The 17,268-nt window shown below is 40.3% G+C and overlaps 1 protein-coding gene across 2 annotated transcripts in view; it reads right to left on the reverse strand.

The window, feature by feature from the left end:
• Window positions 1-17,268, reverse strand: part of RAD23B (RAD23 homolog B, nucleotide excision repair protein) — a 47,251-nt gene that overhangs the window by 25,583 nt on the left and 4,400 nt on the right. For both annotated transcript variants that reach the window (XM_006088052.3, XM_014455208.2), the window contains exons 2-3: window positions 1,564-1,645; window positions 70-149 (exon numbers count right to left, since the gene is read on the reverse strand). In XM_006088052.3, coding sequence (XP_006088114.1) covers window positions 70-149; window positions 1,564-1,645 — 162 coding nt within the window. The remainder of the gene's footprint in view (window positions 1-69; window positions 150-1,563; window positions 1,646-17,268) is intronic.

The raw sequence follows: 17,268 nt of genomic DNA on the forward strand, positions 1-17,268 counted from the left end.
TGCACTTGGCATCATCATTATTTAAAAACTCACATACACGAAGATATACAGAATAAGGCTTAAACTTACTTTTGTCACCATAACCACCACAAAGTTTTTCTCATCAATTTTATATTCTTTTAGAGCAGTATCATCATTGAGGATTTTACCTGGTATATTAAAAAAAAAAGTTATTTAAGGCACAGTAACCTTTGTCATCGATATAACTGAAGTTAAAACAATCATCAACATCAATTCTATTAATTAAAATACTTTCCCAAAAGAAAAACATTAACCAATCAGCCCAGATGAGGATAAATATAAATGGAAACACAATTAAACACAGTTAAGAAGGCATAAGCATTTGACTAAAAGATATCAAACACATATATAGTATATAGATATCCCAAGCAATTCTTAAAAATTACTTATAATAAAAATACTTGATGGTTAAGGAAATACTAACAAGGTCCCAAGAAAAACAATTATAAAGACAAGCAAAATTTAATATTCAGATTGCACAAGGATTCCTCCTGGGGAACAACTTATAATCCTTCTTCATGGAGGAAGGAGAAAAGAACAAACTTCCTGATCCCACAAATACTAGATGCCTGGCAAGACAGAAATGTTCCAAGGCTATAAAAGTGATACTCATAATAAAAAATACTTCAGCTCTAGCTGGTTTGGCTCAATGGACAGAGCATCGGCCTGCGGACTGAAGGACCGGAGTTCAATTCCAGTCAAGGGCACATGCCCGGGTTGCGGGCTCGATTCCTGATCGGGACATGTAGGAGGCAGCCAATCAATGATTCTCTCTCATCATTAATGTTTCTATCTCTCTCCCTTCCTCTCTGAAATCAATCAATCTATCTATCTATCTATATTTTTTTTTAAAGTACTTCATAAAATGATTTAGTATACAGAAATGACAAGATGATATAGAGCTGGGTAAGACACAAAGAAGTACATAAGACTTCGATGGGCAAGAGTGGCGGTGGCGGGGAGTCAATTGGGGAAAAAGACATATTAAATACTTAAAAAAAAAAGACTTCAGTAATGCTAAAGGTCAAATGTTAGGTCAAGACTCCTTCAGGTTTCCTTTTCCTTGAACTTATTTTCCATTTTTAAAAAGTTATTGAATAAAAGGCTACAGATATTAAAACCAAAAAGGATAATCTCTCTACTCTATGGAACTGAGAAAACAGACCAAGACTAGGAACCAGAAATTATAGTTTTATGTCTGCCATCAACAACCTGCCTCTTTAGGCTGCTGTTTCCTAATTTTGGGGTTAGTGTTTTTTTTAAACTATCTCAGTTAAGAAAATACTACGAAATCCCTACCTAGAAAGAGATAAGAATCCATGGGCATCTAAGACCTACCTTACTGAAATCTACAATGAGGATGTTATGCTAATTTTGAAGAATAAGGAAAAGCATTTTCTCCACAAAAGTCAAATATCAAGTCTATTTTTAAAATACATTTTCCTGGTACTATAAGGCTAGTAGTGCAATTTCTTTTCTAAAATTAAGAGAATATCACAGGAGGAAGAAAATAGCACATTAATTTCAATGTTCAATCCATACCTGCATAAATTAACTTCTGACCAGATACAGGAAAGGCATCTTTCCCCCTTTCAGATTCAATCTTCTCTTTCAGTGCTTTCACCTGTAGGAAAAATACAGATTTTTGTTTTGGAAAGTCTAAACAACAAACGACAACCCAGAATCTGAATAAGTGATGCAAGAAAAAATTTGTATATACATTAATGCTTCAAAAAAACTTAATGATCATACCTTTACAATATTTTATCAAATATTTTATATTTTCCTTCACCTGGGAAGGACAGCACAGTTATCCCAAGGTCAGAGGGTTCTAGACCCAAAACTGTAATTTAGATAACATGCCTAAGTTTAACCCAGGTTACCCAAGGGCTCTAGATAATGTGTTTATAACATGCTGTTTCTGCTTCTGTAAACTGCTTTTTGCAAACTAGGTTCCTCATTCCAGACTCCAGGGCTCTAGATAATGTATTTCTGTCACTTCAGTGACCCCGAGACCCAAAACTATAATTAACATGCTTAATTCTGCTTCTGTAAACTGATTTTTTTCGAGCCAGGTTCCTCATTCCAAACCCTGGGATATAATTAATACCTTTGTGATTTTTTGCCTATATAACCTTGGAGCTGCGACCATCTTGTTACTATGAGATTTGGGGAATGGCCCCTCATAGTCCCGGACTGCAATAAATGTGACTCTTTAATTCGAAAAAAAAAAAAAAAAGACCGATTAAGTTAAATAACACATATTTGTTTCCACACTTTTTTCTAGAAAGAAAGAAGTGATGCAACATTTGCAACTATGACTGCTTGGTGAAAATCATGAATTACAGACCACACATGTCACTAAGAGTGACTCCAGTACTCAGAACAGTACACAGTGGTTAAGCACATAGTAGGTGTTCAGTTATTACTTGCTGAATGGGTAAATTAATGTAGCATAAAAATGTTTAGAAAAAAAATAAAAAATAAATGTATGAAACAAAAAAATAAAAGAAACAAGCAGGAATCTCATTCTTTGACAAGTCAGGATGAGTAGGCAACTAAGATTTAATGGAGATTTTATATATATATATATATATATATATATAGTTTCTACCCAATAAAAACTGTACTTTCATTTCTAGGACCCATATAGAATATATCTTTTAACAATTTGTTTTCTTTAAGAATATTTTTGTTGATTTCAGAGAGGAAAGGAGAGGGAGAGAGAGCTAGAAACATCAATGATGACAGAGAATCAGTAATTGGCTACCTTCTGCTGGGGATTGTGCTGGCAACCAGGGGCATATGCCCTGACCTGGATCAAACCATGACCTCCTGTATCATAGGTTGATGCTCAACCACTGAGTGACAATGGTTGGGCTCTTTTAACAGTTTAGGCCACAAAGACTATTTCACTGTTTTCAAAAGCCTAAATAAGTAATGACCACTCTCTAGCTTTGCTTATTTAAAAAAAGGATTAGGAAGAGAGAGAGAGAAAAAAAACAAACCTTGCAAATAAAGCAGGACAAAAACAACAAAACAATTTCAACCATCTACACTAATAAAAGAGAAACATGGTAATTAGCGTACGACCGCTACCCTTCCCATTGGCTAATCAACATATTCTTATGCAAATTAACTGTCAGCCAAGATGGCGGCCGGCAGCCATGCACTGAAGCGAACAGGGAGGCTTCCTTGCTCCAGTGATGGCGAACTCCAACGTTCCCCACCTGACTTGCGGTCTCTCAGCTGCAACTCTAAGCAACTATGTTGCAAATATAGAAGCTAAACAAAACCCTAGAAACCAGCTTTCAGTCAGCCGGGCTTCAGCCAGCCGGACCGCAACATTGTATCAAATACAGAAGGTAAAGGCCAGAAACCTGCTTTCAGCAGCGAGGCCTCAGAGCTAAAGCTGGCCCAGAGTAGAAAAAAGAAAAAGAAAAAAAGGAGCGGTTGGGAGCTTCAGTCACCCGTCAGCCTGAAAACGGCCATCAGCCCTTCACCCAGACTGGCCAGGCACCCCAGTGGGGACCCCCACCCTGATCCAGGACACCCTTCAGGGCAAACCAGCCGGCCCCCACCTGTGCACCAGGCCTCTATCCTATATAGTAAAAGGGTAATATGCCTCCCAGCACCAGGATCAGTGTGACAGGGGGCAGCGCCCAAACCCCCTGATCGCCCTGCGGCTCTGTGAGTGACAGGGGGCGGGGCCACAACCTCCCTATCCGCCCTGCTCTGTTCATGACAGGGGAAGGCGCCCCAACCCCCTGATCGGCCCTGCTCTGTGCCTGATAGGGGGAGCTCCCCAATCCCCTGATCGCCCTGCGGCTCTGTGTGTGACAGGGTGCGGCGCACCAACCCCCTGATCGGCCCTGCTCTGTGTGTGACAGGGGGTGGCGCCCCAACACCCCCCGCCCCACGGGCCCTGCTCTGTGACGGGGTAGAGCCATAACCTCTCCATCGGCCCTGCCCTGAGTGTGACAGTGGCGGCGCCCCAACCCCCTGATCGGCCCTGCTCTGTGGGTGATAGAGGGTGGCGCCCCAACCCCCCTCCACGGGCCTTGCTCTGTGTGTGACGGGGTAGAGCCATAACCTCCCCATTGGCCCTGCCCTGAGTGTGACAGGGTGCAGCGCCCCAATCTCCTGATCCGCCCTGCTCTGTGTGTGACAGGGGGCGGTGCCCCAACTCCCCTATTGGCCCTACTCTGTGAGTGACAGGGGGGGGCTCCTCAACCCCCTGATCGCCCTGCTCTGTGCATGACAGGGGGGAGCTCCTCAACCCCCTGATGGGCCCTGCTCTGTGCGTGACAGGGGGGAGCTCCCCAACCCCCTGATCGACCCTGCTCTGTGTGTGACAGGGTATGGAGCCCCAACCTTCCTGACCTATCCTGAGCGTGACTGAGGGTGTGCGATGCCCAACCTCCCGATCCGCCCTGCTCTGTGCATGACGGGGCGGCACCCCAACTCCCCAATCGGCCCTGCTCTGAGCCTGACCAGGGGCTGCACCTAGGGATTGGGCGTGCCCTCTGCCACCCGGGAGCAGGCCTAAGCCAGCAGGTCGTTATCTCCCGAGGGGTCCCAGACTGCGAGAGGGCACAGGCCGGGCTGAGGGACCCCCCCCTCTCCCAGAGTGCACAAATTTTTGTGCACCGGGCCTCTAGTTTACTAATAAGTGACATTTGCTGCAAAGAAATAAAAATTGTGATTAAAGAATATTAAGAAGATAACAATGAAAACTCTATACACATCAATACCTATATGATTTGGCTAAGAAGGTAATCAGGCTAATACTTAAAGTGTTTATTATTAAACAAAGAAGGAAAATTAATAAGCTAAGCACACAATTCAAATAGAATAAGATAAATACTAAAAGGAAAAATGCAAGTCAAAGAAATTAATTAAGAAAAGTGAAATGGTAGAAAAAGGTTCTTGTGCCAACAGAAAAATAAACAAATGACAGGGGCAGGCAAATCACAATTACAGTAAAAAAAAAAAAAAAAAAAAAGAGAGTTCAATGTCTTTACTAACCAAAGCATATATCAGGTGTCCCCCCAAAATGTAGACACACTTTAACAAGCTGATATTTCAATTTTGAAAATGTAATGTATTTTAATAAACACTGCCTTTATAATTATTCAAAGTGTGTATATACATTTTTGGGAATATATATATATATATATATACTTTTTTTTGGGGGGGAGGGATATATTAATAACTCTTTGCCTTGATATCACAGTTGCAGCACATAGCTTCATCTGTGGTACCAGCAAGTCCAGCACCTACAGGGCAGCCAAAAGGGTATCTTTCTTCTTTTTCTTTTTAATATATGAACCTGGGCATGTGCCCTGACTGGGAATCAAACCAGTGACCTCTTGGTTCCTGGGTCAAGGCTCAACCACTGAGCAACACAAGCTGTGACAAAAACATGGATTTTAATGTCAGACCTATTGAACAATTCTTGGTATTAAGTGTGAAGAGATACATTCTCAGAATGAGAGTATCAAATGATAAAGGGCAATATGCCAAAATGCCTCAACTCTTTTTATTGGGGGGGTGGGGGGGGGGGGAAGGATCTGACCCAGCAATATCACTTTAGGTAATGCATCAAAGAAAATAATTAAACTATGCCTTTGGAACCGGGTTCACTGACCTGTCCAAAATTCTGGCATTGTTCCTTAACCTCAACACAATCTTTACTTTTAATCCACTTAAGTCATCTAGTAGTCACAGACACAGGCTGAATCTTGTTATCCCCAAACTTTTCCATTTTTGAAATTTTAAGTACCAATGCCATATTCCTACTAGCTCTCTCAGAACTGTTCACTATACCTGGTCTTGTACCTCATTAGGACTTTGGTCCCTAGATCCTCTACTTCCATTTTTATCTTTACTGTTAGCTCTACTCAGCTTAGACAACAATGCCACTGCTTCTATCACCTTCTTCTCTATCACACACTTTCTTGTCTTTCTGCTGCTCCTGCAAGGCAAAATTTCATATTTGGATTGACACAATTAAATCATCAGTACTCAACATAAAATTATTTCAACCACTCTGTGGTGTCACAGTCTCCTCTCTCTCACTTAGGTAACGAATCTTACCATTAACTACCTGACTGCCAATCCACATTTCTATCCAGTCTTCTAAATGTCACTGGTGAAAATGAATGATATCCTCCCTCCTTCTATTCTCCTAGTTAGCCCTCTCTTCCATTCTCCAAGAGGTATTTCAAAGCTGTAGTCTCCTCTAAATCTGATTCCCAACACAACCCACCCCATGAGCATCTTCTACTTCATTCAAAACATAGAGATATCAGAGGAACTCACCCTCAACTTTCTGCCACCAAATGACACTTTTTTTTTGCATCTCTAATCTCCTTCCCACCTAGTGTTCCTGGGTTCTTCTTCCTATGTTCCCCAGTACCTTGCTAAAGTCATTATGTTTCCTACCCTCCCCCACCTTGATTTTCAACTTCTCCATCAAAGCCAGTTCATTTCCATTCACATTTATTTATTTTTTAATATATTTTTTATTGATTTCAGATAGGGAGAGGGAGAGATAGAAACTCCATGATGAGAGAGAATCATGGATCGGCTGCCTCCTGCACGCCCCCCACTGGAGATGGAGCCCGCAACCCAGGCATGTGCCCTTTACTGGAATTGAGCCTGGGACCCTTCAGTCCGCAGGCCAACGCTCTATCCGCTCTATCGGCTGAGCCAAACCGGGTAGGTCTCCATTCACATTTAAACAGACCCAAATCTCTTTCATCTTAAAAACGAAACAAGCAAACAATAAATTCACAACCCCTTGTCTCTGTTAGCTACACTCTCCTTCCCTTAGTCTCAAGCATGTTTCAAAAATTTAAATACATGCATTGTCTTCACTTACGGTAACTCCACACCTATTTCTCCTGTGCAATACAGTGCTGATAAACAGATGCATGAACTTTGTTCTCATTTTGTTGCTTATTTTCTCTAGTAGTGCCTACTCCCACAATTCCATTTAGACTGTGCTTACCAGTATCACTGATTTCAGCAATCATAATCAGACATTTCTTAGTCCTTCCCTATTTTACTTGATCTTCTGTCACATTTGACATTAACCATCTCCTTTCACACTGTCTTCCTTGGCTTCCACAGCACCATACTCTTCTGGTTTTCCTCCTATCTATTTACTTCTTTGTGAAATCCTCTTCCTTAGCCAGCCCTTTAAGGCTGCCTTTTCTCTTATTCCAGGATAATCTATCTCATCTACTCCTAATTTTAACAACCATCCAGAGATTAGCTGTATCTTGCCTAAGTCTTCCCTAACCCAATAAAATTGAGCACACTTTGGAACCGCTTATAAAAGTCTTCTTTCTAGATGTTGCAAAGGGATAGGTAGCAACTGTGCACATGGTTTCTCTTGGGAAGGTTATGGCCAGCAACACATGCAGTTATGACTACTGTAACTGTGTTGAGCCGGTATCAATGCTCCTCTTCCAGTAAGTCATCTCAATGGATGGATCAAAAACTGAGCTCCACATTCCCAGTAAATAACCAGGGCTAGTTTATCAAAGGTTAATAAGCAAGCAGGGACTAAACTTTCATCTTGCTACTTATCCCCTCCTAAAGAATGGGAGTTTATCACTAACTCAACTAGAAACAAAGCATGGTTAACACTCAAGAAATCAAATTGTTTTTTTCTAGCCACATACTTCTCTTATGAAATTGTGCACTCTGAAAGAAAAGCATACTTGATATCTAATATTAAACATAGTTGACATGGCTCCCCCCACCTCGCCCAAGAGGGAGACAATTATAATACAGGCATACATCATTTCCATGTGCTTTTACTTTATTGTGCTTCATAGATGTTGCATTTTTTAATGAACTGAAGGCAAGATTCCCCCCCACCCCCGCCCAAATATTACAACTCACTTTATTGTGGTGGTCTGGAACCGAATCAGCAGTATCTCTGAGTTATGCCTGTAGTCTATTAAGAAGTGCTAGTGCAAAAGCTGATAGGCTGTCTTTTTTATCCCATTCCCTTGTGAGGTATTTTTCTCTTGCTTCTTCCATACTCCTCACATTAAATAATTTACCCAGTGGTTCCAACTTACCATATAACTATTTTCCAATGTGAACACTACATTGCATCCCATGGCACTACCCTAGTTCAGGCCAACAACCATTCAAAGTAGTCATTTTCATTGAACAAATTTAAATTTTATGTTTCAGATATCAAAATGTCTTATAGTAGTATGACGTTTTGCATGTCTGTCTTCTTACACAGTTTTGCATAAGATTTCTAAGACTATTGCTTATTGATTAGGTCAACAATTAAATATTTATAGTAACTCAGCTTCCTCAATATTATTTTCTTTATTACTGTTATAACTATGTTGTTTCTTATTACTGTTATAACTGTACACAGGAAAAAGAGTTATGCAAGCTGCCCCAAAACATCCCAGCTAAATGACTAACAGCTCATAGGTGTTATGTGCTTACCATATGCCAAGCGGTATACAAAGAGCTTCACAATATTTAACTCATTTAACCTGTGGTACATCTCTATTTGAATCCCAGCTAGTTACTCATGTGGAAGTTGGTATTTGTAAACAAATACCATTGAATACTGCTACAGGCATTTTTGAAGCAATATGCAAGCCTTTGATCCAATAATTCCCTACCTAGAAATCAATGCTAGAGATGCTCACACAAGTATTTCAAAGATATATGAACAAAATATGGCACTACATTTCTGTAGGTAATAATGAAAATAACCCAAATATCCATCAATTGTGAAATGATACAATACACTATTGCACATGCATTCATCTGAATACTATGCAATACAAGAATGATGACTATATATGTAAGGCATTCAATGAATTCATGTATATATGAATGAGTGAATGAAAAATCTGCAATTATCTTTAAAAGACAAAAGCTAGTTGCCAAGCAATTTGTTTTCTTTAAATATAGTGTAGCTGTGTTTATATATTACATGTAGGTATAAAAATATGACTAGTAGCATACAGAGTTTAGTGGTTTCTTAGACCAGTGGCGCAAAGCCTATCACTTTTTACTTTATATACTTTACTTACTATAAAAGCCTGAATTATTTTAGTAATGTAAGAGAAAACTTAGAGCTTAAAAGAAAAGAACTCCACCTCATTGCACTCCCTCAACCATTGCTTACTAGTATCACACAAGAATATACTGCAATTTGGGGAGCAGATTCCATTATAAAAGAAAAGTCTGACGCAGTAGTTCTAGTATTACATAGCTTAGCAAATTAAAAAAAATAAGAGCAACTAAATTAACCAATTTACTAATGGTTAATTGCCAAAATGTTTCCTGAATCTCTCTCCCAAAGTTGGTTCCTGTTAATTCTGAGAATAGAATTGATTATAAATATGTTAGCTGGCTTCAGTGCAAGTGGAAAAATCTCCCCACGGGACCCAAGGAATGAAAAAATATAGTACAAGAAAAGTGATTTTTAAAAAATGAAACAGTAACTGAGACTACAATATTAATAATGTGCAAACAGACAGTAAACAAAGGAATTAATTCTTTTTGCCCCTCAAAGGCAATTAATTCTTAAAGTAGGGTCAAGAATTTAAGAGGTATGCCTGTGGTCCCAAAATCCTACTTTAAATATAATATCCAGGTATTTAGGGTCCTAAGCCAACCTAGTCATGCCAATTTAATCTATTCTATTATAAAAATATATTCCTAATAGTATGATTTCAACAAGATCAAAAGATGTACAGAGTTTGAAGACTAAGTAGAAATGTAGAAAATCCCAAGATACTGTAACTTTTAAAGTTTTTATGTAGGCAGAGAATGTGCACTGGGCCACTAGTCCACAATTAAAGGAGGCTAACAGGTAGGTAGCTCTGGCAGGCCCTTGTAAAAGTTGTCTCAATTGTTTCTATATACTCAATAAAATATAAAATCTGGGGTCATCAGCTGAAAATAAGGAGAGAAGATATGAAATCTGCCTAGGGCAGTGGAAGAGTGAATGCAATGGGAAAATGTGTGCCTATCAGGCAATACATAGGGCCTAGTTAAGGTGGATGTTTATGAATTTATTTTTATCTTTTTCTAGGTTGAGAAGTAGTATCTTTAATGAAGAAAATCTGGAGAGCACAGAAAAGTCAAAAGAAGAAAATAAAATTTATCCCAATTTCCACCATCCAGAGATAGCTGTTGGCTGTGAAAACGGCACGAGGTGTTAAAGCGGTGGAGTCAAACCGGACATCTGTTCAACAACCTTGGTACTTGAGTTTTGGCTAAGAAAGAATTCAGAACCAAGACTTGGCTACAAGAGAAAGTTTATTTAGAAAGTCACAGAGGTAGAAGTGACCCAGCTGAGCTGCATGGGCTCAGGGAGCAAGTTACAAAGGCCAATGTTCATGAATTCAAGTGAGACAAGACAATGTGGCTATGTGTTCATCTTCCAGCTGCACAGGTACAAGCACATAGGGCTGAATTTAATCATCACACTTGGAGTTTTACAAGCAAGAACAATGGAGTGTGATTGGGATCATATTGCCAAGCACTGTCACAGTTCTAAGCACTTGATGTATATTACCTCAAACTCATATAACCTTCAAAACAACCCTATGAAGTTAGTACTTCCAGTGGCAGTGCTCTCATTTTACAGATATGGAAACAGGCACATAATTGAGTAACTTGCCCAAGGTCACATAGCAAATGCTACAGCCAGGACCAAAACTCTGGCAGCTTGGCTCAAGAGAGATGCTATGCTGACCCTTGCATGTCGATGATTTTAATCACCAGCCCTATTTGTGGCTGGGCATGGGTGGAAGCAGTAACATGATGGAAGGAGTGAAAAGAAATATGGATAAGATGGATTATAGGTCTCACTAGAACTGGAATCAGAGAGAAGGTAAAGTGAGATACCAAAACCAGATACTGGAAATGGGAAAAGAGCTACAGCCAACAATAATGGTAAGTGTTAGTTGTTAATCAATGGGATTGAAGGAGTGGAAGGAAAGTTCACTGGATGAGAATTAAAGGAATAGAAGTCCAGGGTCTGGGCAGGACCATCTCTCATGCGTATTGAAACTACATACCAAGGTCATTGACTATGTGACCCCAGGCGAGTTACTAATCATGCTAGGCGTGATTTCTTCCTTTTAAAACATACACTACATATTTTTCATTATTCTTGTGTGGATTTCTTTTTAAAATAACGCCTACCGCAAGCTGTGAAGCTCAGCATATTGTAATCATTTTCATGTTTTTAACCCACTGATAAAAACAGCTCTACCAAGAAAAGGGGGAATATCATGGATAATTACTAATATATGTCCATAGGCACTATCTCCACTTCCTCATCTCCCAAGCATTCCTCAACCCACCCAAATCTAACTCTGGTCCCACCACTCTATGGAGACTACTCATCATGGTCAATGATGATCCCCAAGTTGCCAAAACCAAATGTCATGTCGTTTTAAATCTCACTTTTGATTTCTCAATTATTAGACATTTGACCTTTTCCTCCTTCTTGAAACATTTTTTCTTGGATTCTTCCTACCTTAAAGATTTGTTCTGTGATTGACCTCATCACTATTCAATCTTCACATGTTAGGGCATCCCAAGATTAAGCCATAGGCCCTATCCTATTACCCAGCAATACTCTCATCAAGGTTCCTCAATTCTAATACCATAGATGTTAGTTAAATTCATACAATGAATACTTTAGGCATTAAGGCTCAAAAAAGACTAGGCATTAAAAAATACTGGGTGATTCCTCATCTAGTCCCATGGACTGAAGTCAACCATCTATGCTGTCTATTGTCAGTATCTATCTCCAGCCCAAACTTCTCTCTGGAATCGAGATTCATACCAAATCTCCTTATCCCCACTTAAATGTTTAATAGGCATCTTAAACTAAGTCTTGTGGCCCCATCCCAACTCCCAAACCTGTTCCTCTCCCAGCCCTTCACAGGAAAAGAATTTAAGAATTCGCATAATTTATACAACCAAAATCTAGGTTTAATCTTTGATTTCTTAATTTTTCCCATGCCAACCTATCAAAAAAGTCTCAACTCTACACTCCCAAACTATCTCAAATCCATCTACTTCTACTTCCTTGGCCAAAGAATCCACTGCTTAAGACAACTGTGCAAGCCTCCTAACTGGTCTCCCTGCTTTCACTCCTGCTCATTCTACTATCTATTCTCCATATAGCAGTCCAAGTAACTCTTTAAAATCATACAAGAAATTATTTTCAACCTCTGTTTAAAATTCCCCAAAGGTTTCCTATTCTACCTTGAAAACCCCCAGATGATTAGAGAGCCCTATAGATTCTGGCCCCTAACCTAACCCTCCATCCAATCTCTAATCTCTCTGCCCACCCCTACCAGATCAGCAATACAGGCTTTTTGGTTCCCTAAATACACTCTTTTAAAGGTCTTTAAAAAACCAAAAAACTATTCTCTTTTTCCTAAATTTATGTTTTAAAGGGTTTTTTTTGAATTTTTTATTTATTTTTTAATTTTCTTTTTTGTTTTTGTTCATCCTCACCTGCGGATATTTTTCCATTGATTTTTAGAGAGAATGGAAGGGAGGAGGAGGAGGAGGAGGAGGGAAGGAGGGAGGGACAGAGAGAGAGAGAGAGACAGAGACAGAGAGAGATAAACATGGATCGACTATCTCCTGGGAATCGAGCCCAAAACCCAGGCATGTGTCCTGACGGAATCAAACCAGTGACCTCTTGGTGCATGGGACTACTCTCAACCCATTGAGTCACAATGGCTGGGCCACTGGTTGCTTCTAATTTGGCCCTGACTGGGGATCAAACCCACAACCTTTGCATATAGGGATGATGCTCTTACCAACTAAGTTCCCCGCCAGGGCTTAAGGATCTTTACCTATAGAAAATACTCTCCCCATCTGAGTGCTTATGTTACCTTATTCAAAAAGGTTTTTTGTGACCAATTTAAAAGTAGCCACCCTGACATGCACTAACGCATTACCTCACCCTATTTCAATTCTCTACATAACCATTATCTGGTTCTAAAAATTTGAATTTTGACTGATTTATTCCACTGTCATGTATGCACCATGACAGCAGGCCGTGACATTTAATAAGTACTAACAAATAGTAAATAAATGAATCAACAAGCAAACATGAGGGATCACTAACTTGATAGTTCACCAAAAGAATGCATCGAACTCATTCAAAAGATCTCTATAAAATGCTTACTGTGTGCCAGGTATAGAATGAGCAGAAGTCTGGCAGAAACCATACCAGATTTCCCAGGTCCTCTCCATATTTTGTTTTACCACTATGCCAAGAAACCTTAGTTTCATCTCTACAATTTAGATTTTAATATACTTACTACTTGATGTTTTAATAATCTAAGAAACATTTACAATAAGGCACTATCTCCATCACAACTCTATTAAAATACAATAAACCACAATAGGAAAAAGTCACTAATAAAAAATGGCTAGCAAACACCACATACAGGACAAGTACTAGAGCAAGAGCATAATCAACATTATGTGGACGAAAGGGGCCAAATGCTAACCTGACAAGCTCAGGGAAGGCCTGCATGACAGTCTTGCAAACTCTTAAGACCTAAAGTAACCACAAAGATGGTCTGAAATTAAAACTTTAAAAGCAGTTATGGTGGGTAATCATGTCCTAGGCCAGTGGTTCTCAACCTTCTGGCCCTTTAAATACAGTTCCTCATGTTGTGACCCAACTATAAAATTATTTTCGTTGCTACTTCATAACTGTAATGTTGCTACTGTTATGAATCGTAATGTAAATATCTGATATGCAGGATGGTCTTAGGTGACCCCTGTGAAAGGGTCGTTCGACCGCTAAAGGGGTCGCGACCCACAGGTTGAGAACCGCTGTCCTAGGCCAATATCTCCCCTGATAAGGTCAATCTTTACCTTAACTGAGCCTATTCTCTTTTTGGATCTATGATAGCATATCCTTGAAATGTCAGGGTAACTTGTAACTTCCCTTTTTCTGGACCTCTCAGGACACAACCAAATAAATGCCCTGGGTGCGAGGACAGATCCACAAATTCCTTCATTATTGTTATCATCTTAACTGTTGACTTAAATATCTTGTACCCACCTAAGTAAAAGTAGTATGTGTCTATCATTGTACTTTTTATCCAAATCCCAGAGATTTCCCCTGCTTTGCTTTCTTCCGCCTCTTTCATTTATCACAAATAGACTTCATGTAACCCACTTACATCTCCTCCTTTGATTGTAATGTATAAAAATAGGTGAAAAACAGCCATTCTCTAGAGCAGTGGTTCTCAACCTGTGGGTCGCGACCCCTTTGGGGGTCGAACGACCCTTTCACAGGGGTCGCCTAAGACCACTGGAAAACACATATAATTACATATTGTTTCTGTGATTAATCACTATGCTTTAATTATGTTTCATTTGTAACAATGAAAATACATCCTGAATATCAGATATTTACATTATGATTCATAACAGTAGCAAAATTACAGTTATGAAGTAGCAACGAAAATAATTTTATGGTTGGGGGTCACCACAACATGAGGAACTGTATTAAAGGGTTGCGGCATTAGGAAGGTTGAGAACCACTGCTTTTGAGCATTATCCCAATCCGTTGAGATTCTGCTTTCTGGCAATTGTTGAGTTTGGCTCAAATAAACTCACAAAAATTCTTTACAGGTTTGAATGTTTTGTTAACAACTAGAGGCCCAGTGCACAAAATTTGTACACTGGTAGGGTCCCTAACGACTGCTAGTCGGGTACACCCTCCCTTCCCCTGGCTGCCTGCTGCTGCCGACCCCAGCCAGCCCCACCTCTGATTGAACTCCCAGACAACTCCTGGTCAAGGGGACAATTTGCATACTACACTTTTATTATATAGGACTAGAGGCCCGGTGCACGAAATTTGTGCACTCGGGGGGTGGGGGTGGGGGCACAGGGTCCCTTAGCCCAACCTGCGCCCTCTCACAGTCTGGGAGCCCTCGGGAGATATCCGACTGCTGGGGAAGCGGGAGAGGCTCCTGCCACTACTGCTGCGCTCGCCAGTTCTGGCTGAGCAGGGCTCCCCCTGTGGGAGCACACTGACCACCAGGGGGCAGCTCCTGCATTGAGTGTCTGCCCCCTGGTGGTCAGTGTGCATCATAGTGACTGGTCGTTCTGCAGTTCGGGTGATTTGCATATTAGCCTTTTATTATATAGGATTATATAGAAGCATGGAATAGACTGTCCAATCTCAGAGGCAAGGCGGGGGTGGGTGGGATTAGATCAACCTAAGAACTTGTATGCATATATGCCTAACGCATGAACACAGAAAATAGGGTGGTGACGTCCTGGGGTGGGAGCGGGCTAGAAGGGATCAATGGAAGAAAAGGAAAACATATGTAATACTTTCAACAATAACATTAAAAACACACACACACACACATTAGCCCTAACTGGTTTGGCTCAGTGGCTAGAGTGTCCGCCTGCAGTCTGAAGGGTCCCGGGTTCGATTCCAGTCAAGGGCACATCCCAGGTTGTGGGCTTGATCCCCAGTAGGGGGTGTGCAGGAGGCAGCTGATCAATGATTCTCATCATTGATGTTTCTATCTCTCTCCCTCTCTTCCCTCCTCTCTCAAATCAATAAAAATAAATTAAAAAAAATAAAATAGCCCTAACTGGTTTGGCTCAGTGAATAGAGCGTCGGCCTGTGGACCGAAAGGTCCCAGCCCAGGTTCGGTTCCGGTCAAGGGCATGTACCTTGGTTGTGGGCACATCCCCAGTAGGTGTGCAGGAGGCAGCTGATCGATGTTTCTAACTCTCTATCCCTCTCCCTTTCTCTCTGTAAAAAATCAATAAAATATATTTAAAAAATAAAAGAATGGGTGAGCTTATAGAGAAATCTTAAAAAAATTATACAGATAAATAACAGTAAGGTAATTATTTGCAGATTACTGTATAGCACATTACGCTGTTTATAGTAATTAAAACTACCATATCTTTACAATTCTCTTATCAAAAACTTTCAATGTAGCCCTAGCTGGTTTGGCATTGAGCACTGGCCCACCGACTGAAGGGTCCCAGTTCAATTCCGGTCAAAGGGCAGTTTCCTCGGTTGCAGGCTCGATCCACCCCCCTCCAGGGGGCGTGTTGGAGGGAACCAATCGATGTGTTTCACATCAATGTTTCTCTGTCTCTCCCCCTCCCTTCCACTCTCTCTAAAAATCAATGGAAAAAATATCCTCGGGTGAGGATTAATAACAAAAAACTTTCAATGTATATACCCAGCTTTAAGGCACTTATATAGTAATATAATTATTTCAGCTTGTGCATTTAAAGTCTCAGCTGGGTTATTTTTTTGTCTAGTTATTGAAAACACACAGTGGCAGGGGTTAGCAGACCGAAGGATTAAATCTGTATACCACATATTCTTTCTTGTCATTTTCATTGATACAGTAAGATCTGCACTGCATTAGAAGAATACCAACTTTTCTTTAATCTACCTGTTCCCCCCTAATGGGTTTAAGTAATGGCAAACCAAAAAAATTAAGTGACTATGGATCTGAGCTTAAAAAATCTTTGTGCACTCCATTTCCCTCTAAATATCCATCACACCACCAACCTTCAGAATTTTTAAGAATTTTGTATAAGTATCAGTCTATTATATATCTCAAAATGCTTTAATATATAGCTTAAGTTTATCCTTTTCTTTTTTTACAGGAAATCATGTATTTAAAATAGAACTCCACACAATGAAGACTGCTCTTTCAGCAATGGGTTCCCCATCCCACCTCTTCATTTTGTTTCTATATTGTTTGAATATTTTATAAGAGGAGATGCATTACTTTTGTGATAAAAAGACTTTTGCAATGGTTCAAAATGGCTAGTGTTTTGCCAGTACGACCAGCATGGCTCAGTGGTTGAGCATCGACCTATGAACCAGGAAGTCATGGTTTTGATTCCTGGTCAGGGCATATACCTGGGTTGTGGGCTCAATCCCCAGTGGGGCGCATACAGGGGGCAGAACCAAATCCTCTTGCCTTTCCTTTTACAGTCGTAAGCCAAGACTAGGTCAATTAGGTTTCCAGAAGACCCAAACCAGGTCCTAAAAGCCCCCGTACTCGTCCAGTCCCTCCAGTCAAAGCTCACTCAACAATTATTTGTTCTACAAATGAATCACTCCCAAAATTATTTTTATCTCTCAATTCTTTCTTTCACTCATTTTTGTTCCTGCTCACCCCCCACAAGTTTATCCTACTG

Source organism: Myotis lucifugus, unplaced genomic scaffold, assembly GCF_000147115.1.
Source record: "Myotis lucifugus unplaced genomic scaffold, Myoluc2.0 scaffold_43, whole genome shotgun sequence".
Lineage (NCBI taxonomy): Eukaryota > Metazoa > Chordata > Mammalia > Chiroptera > Vespertilionidae > Myotis > Myotis lucifugus.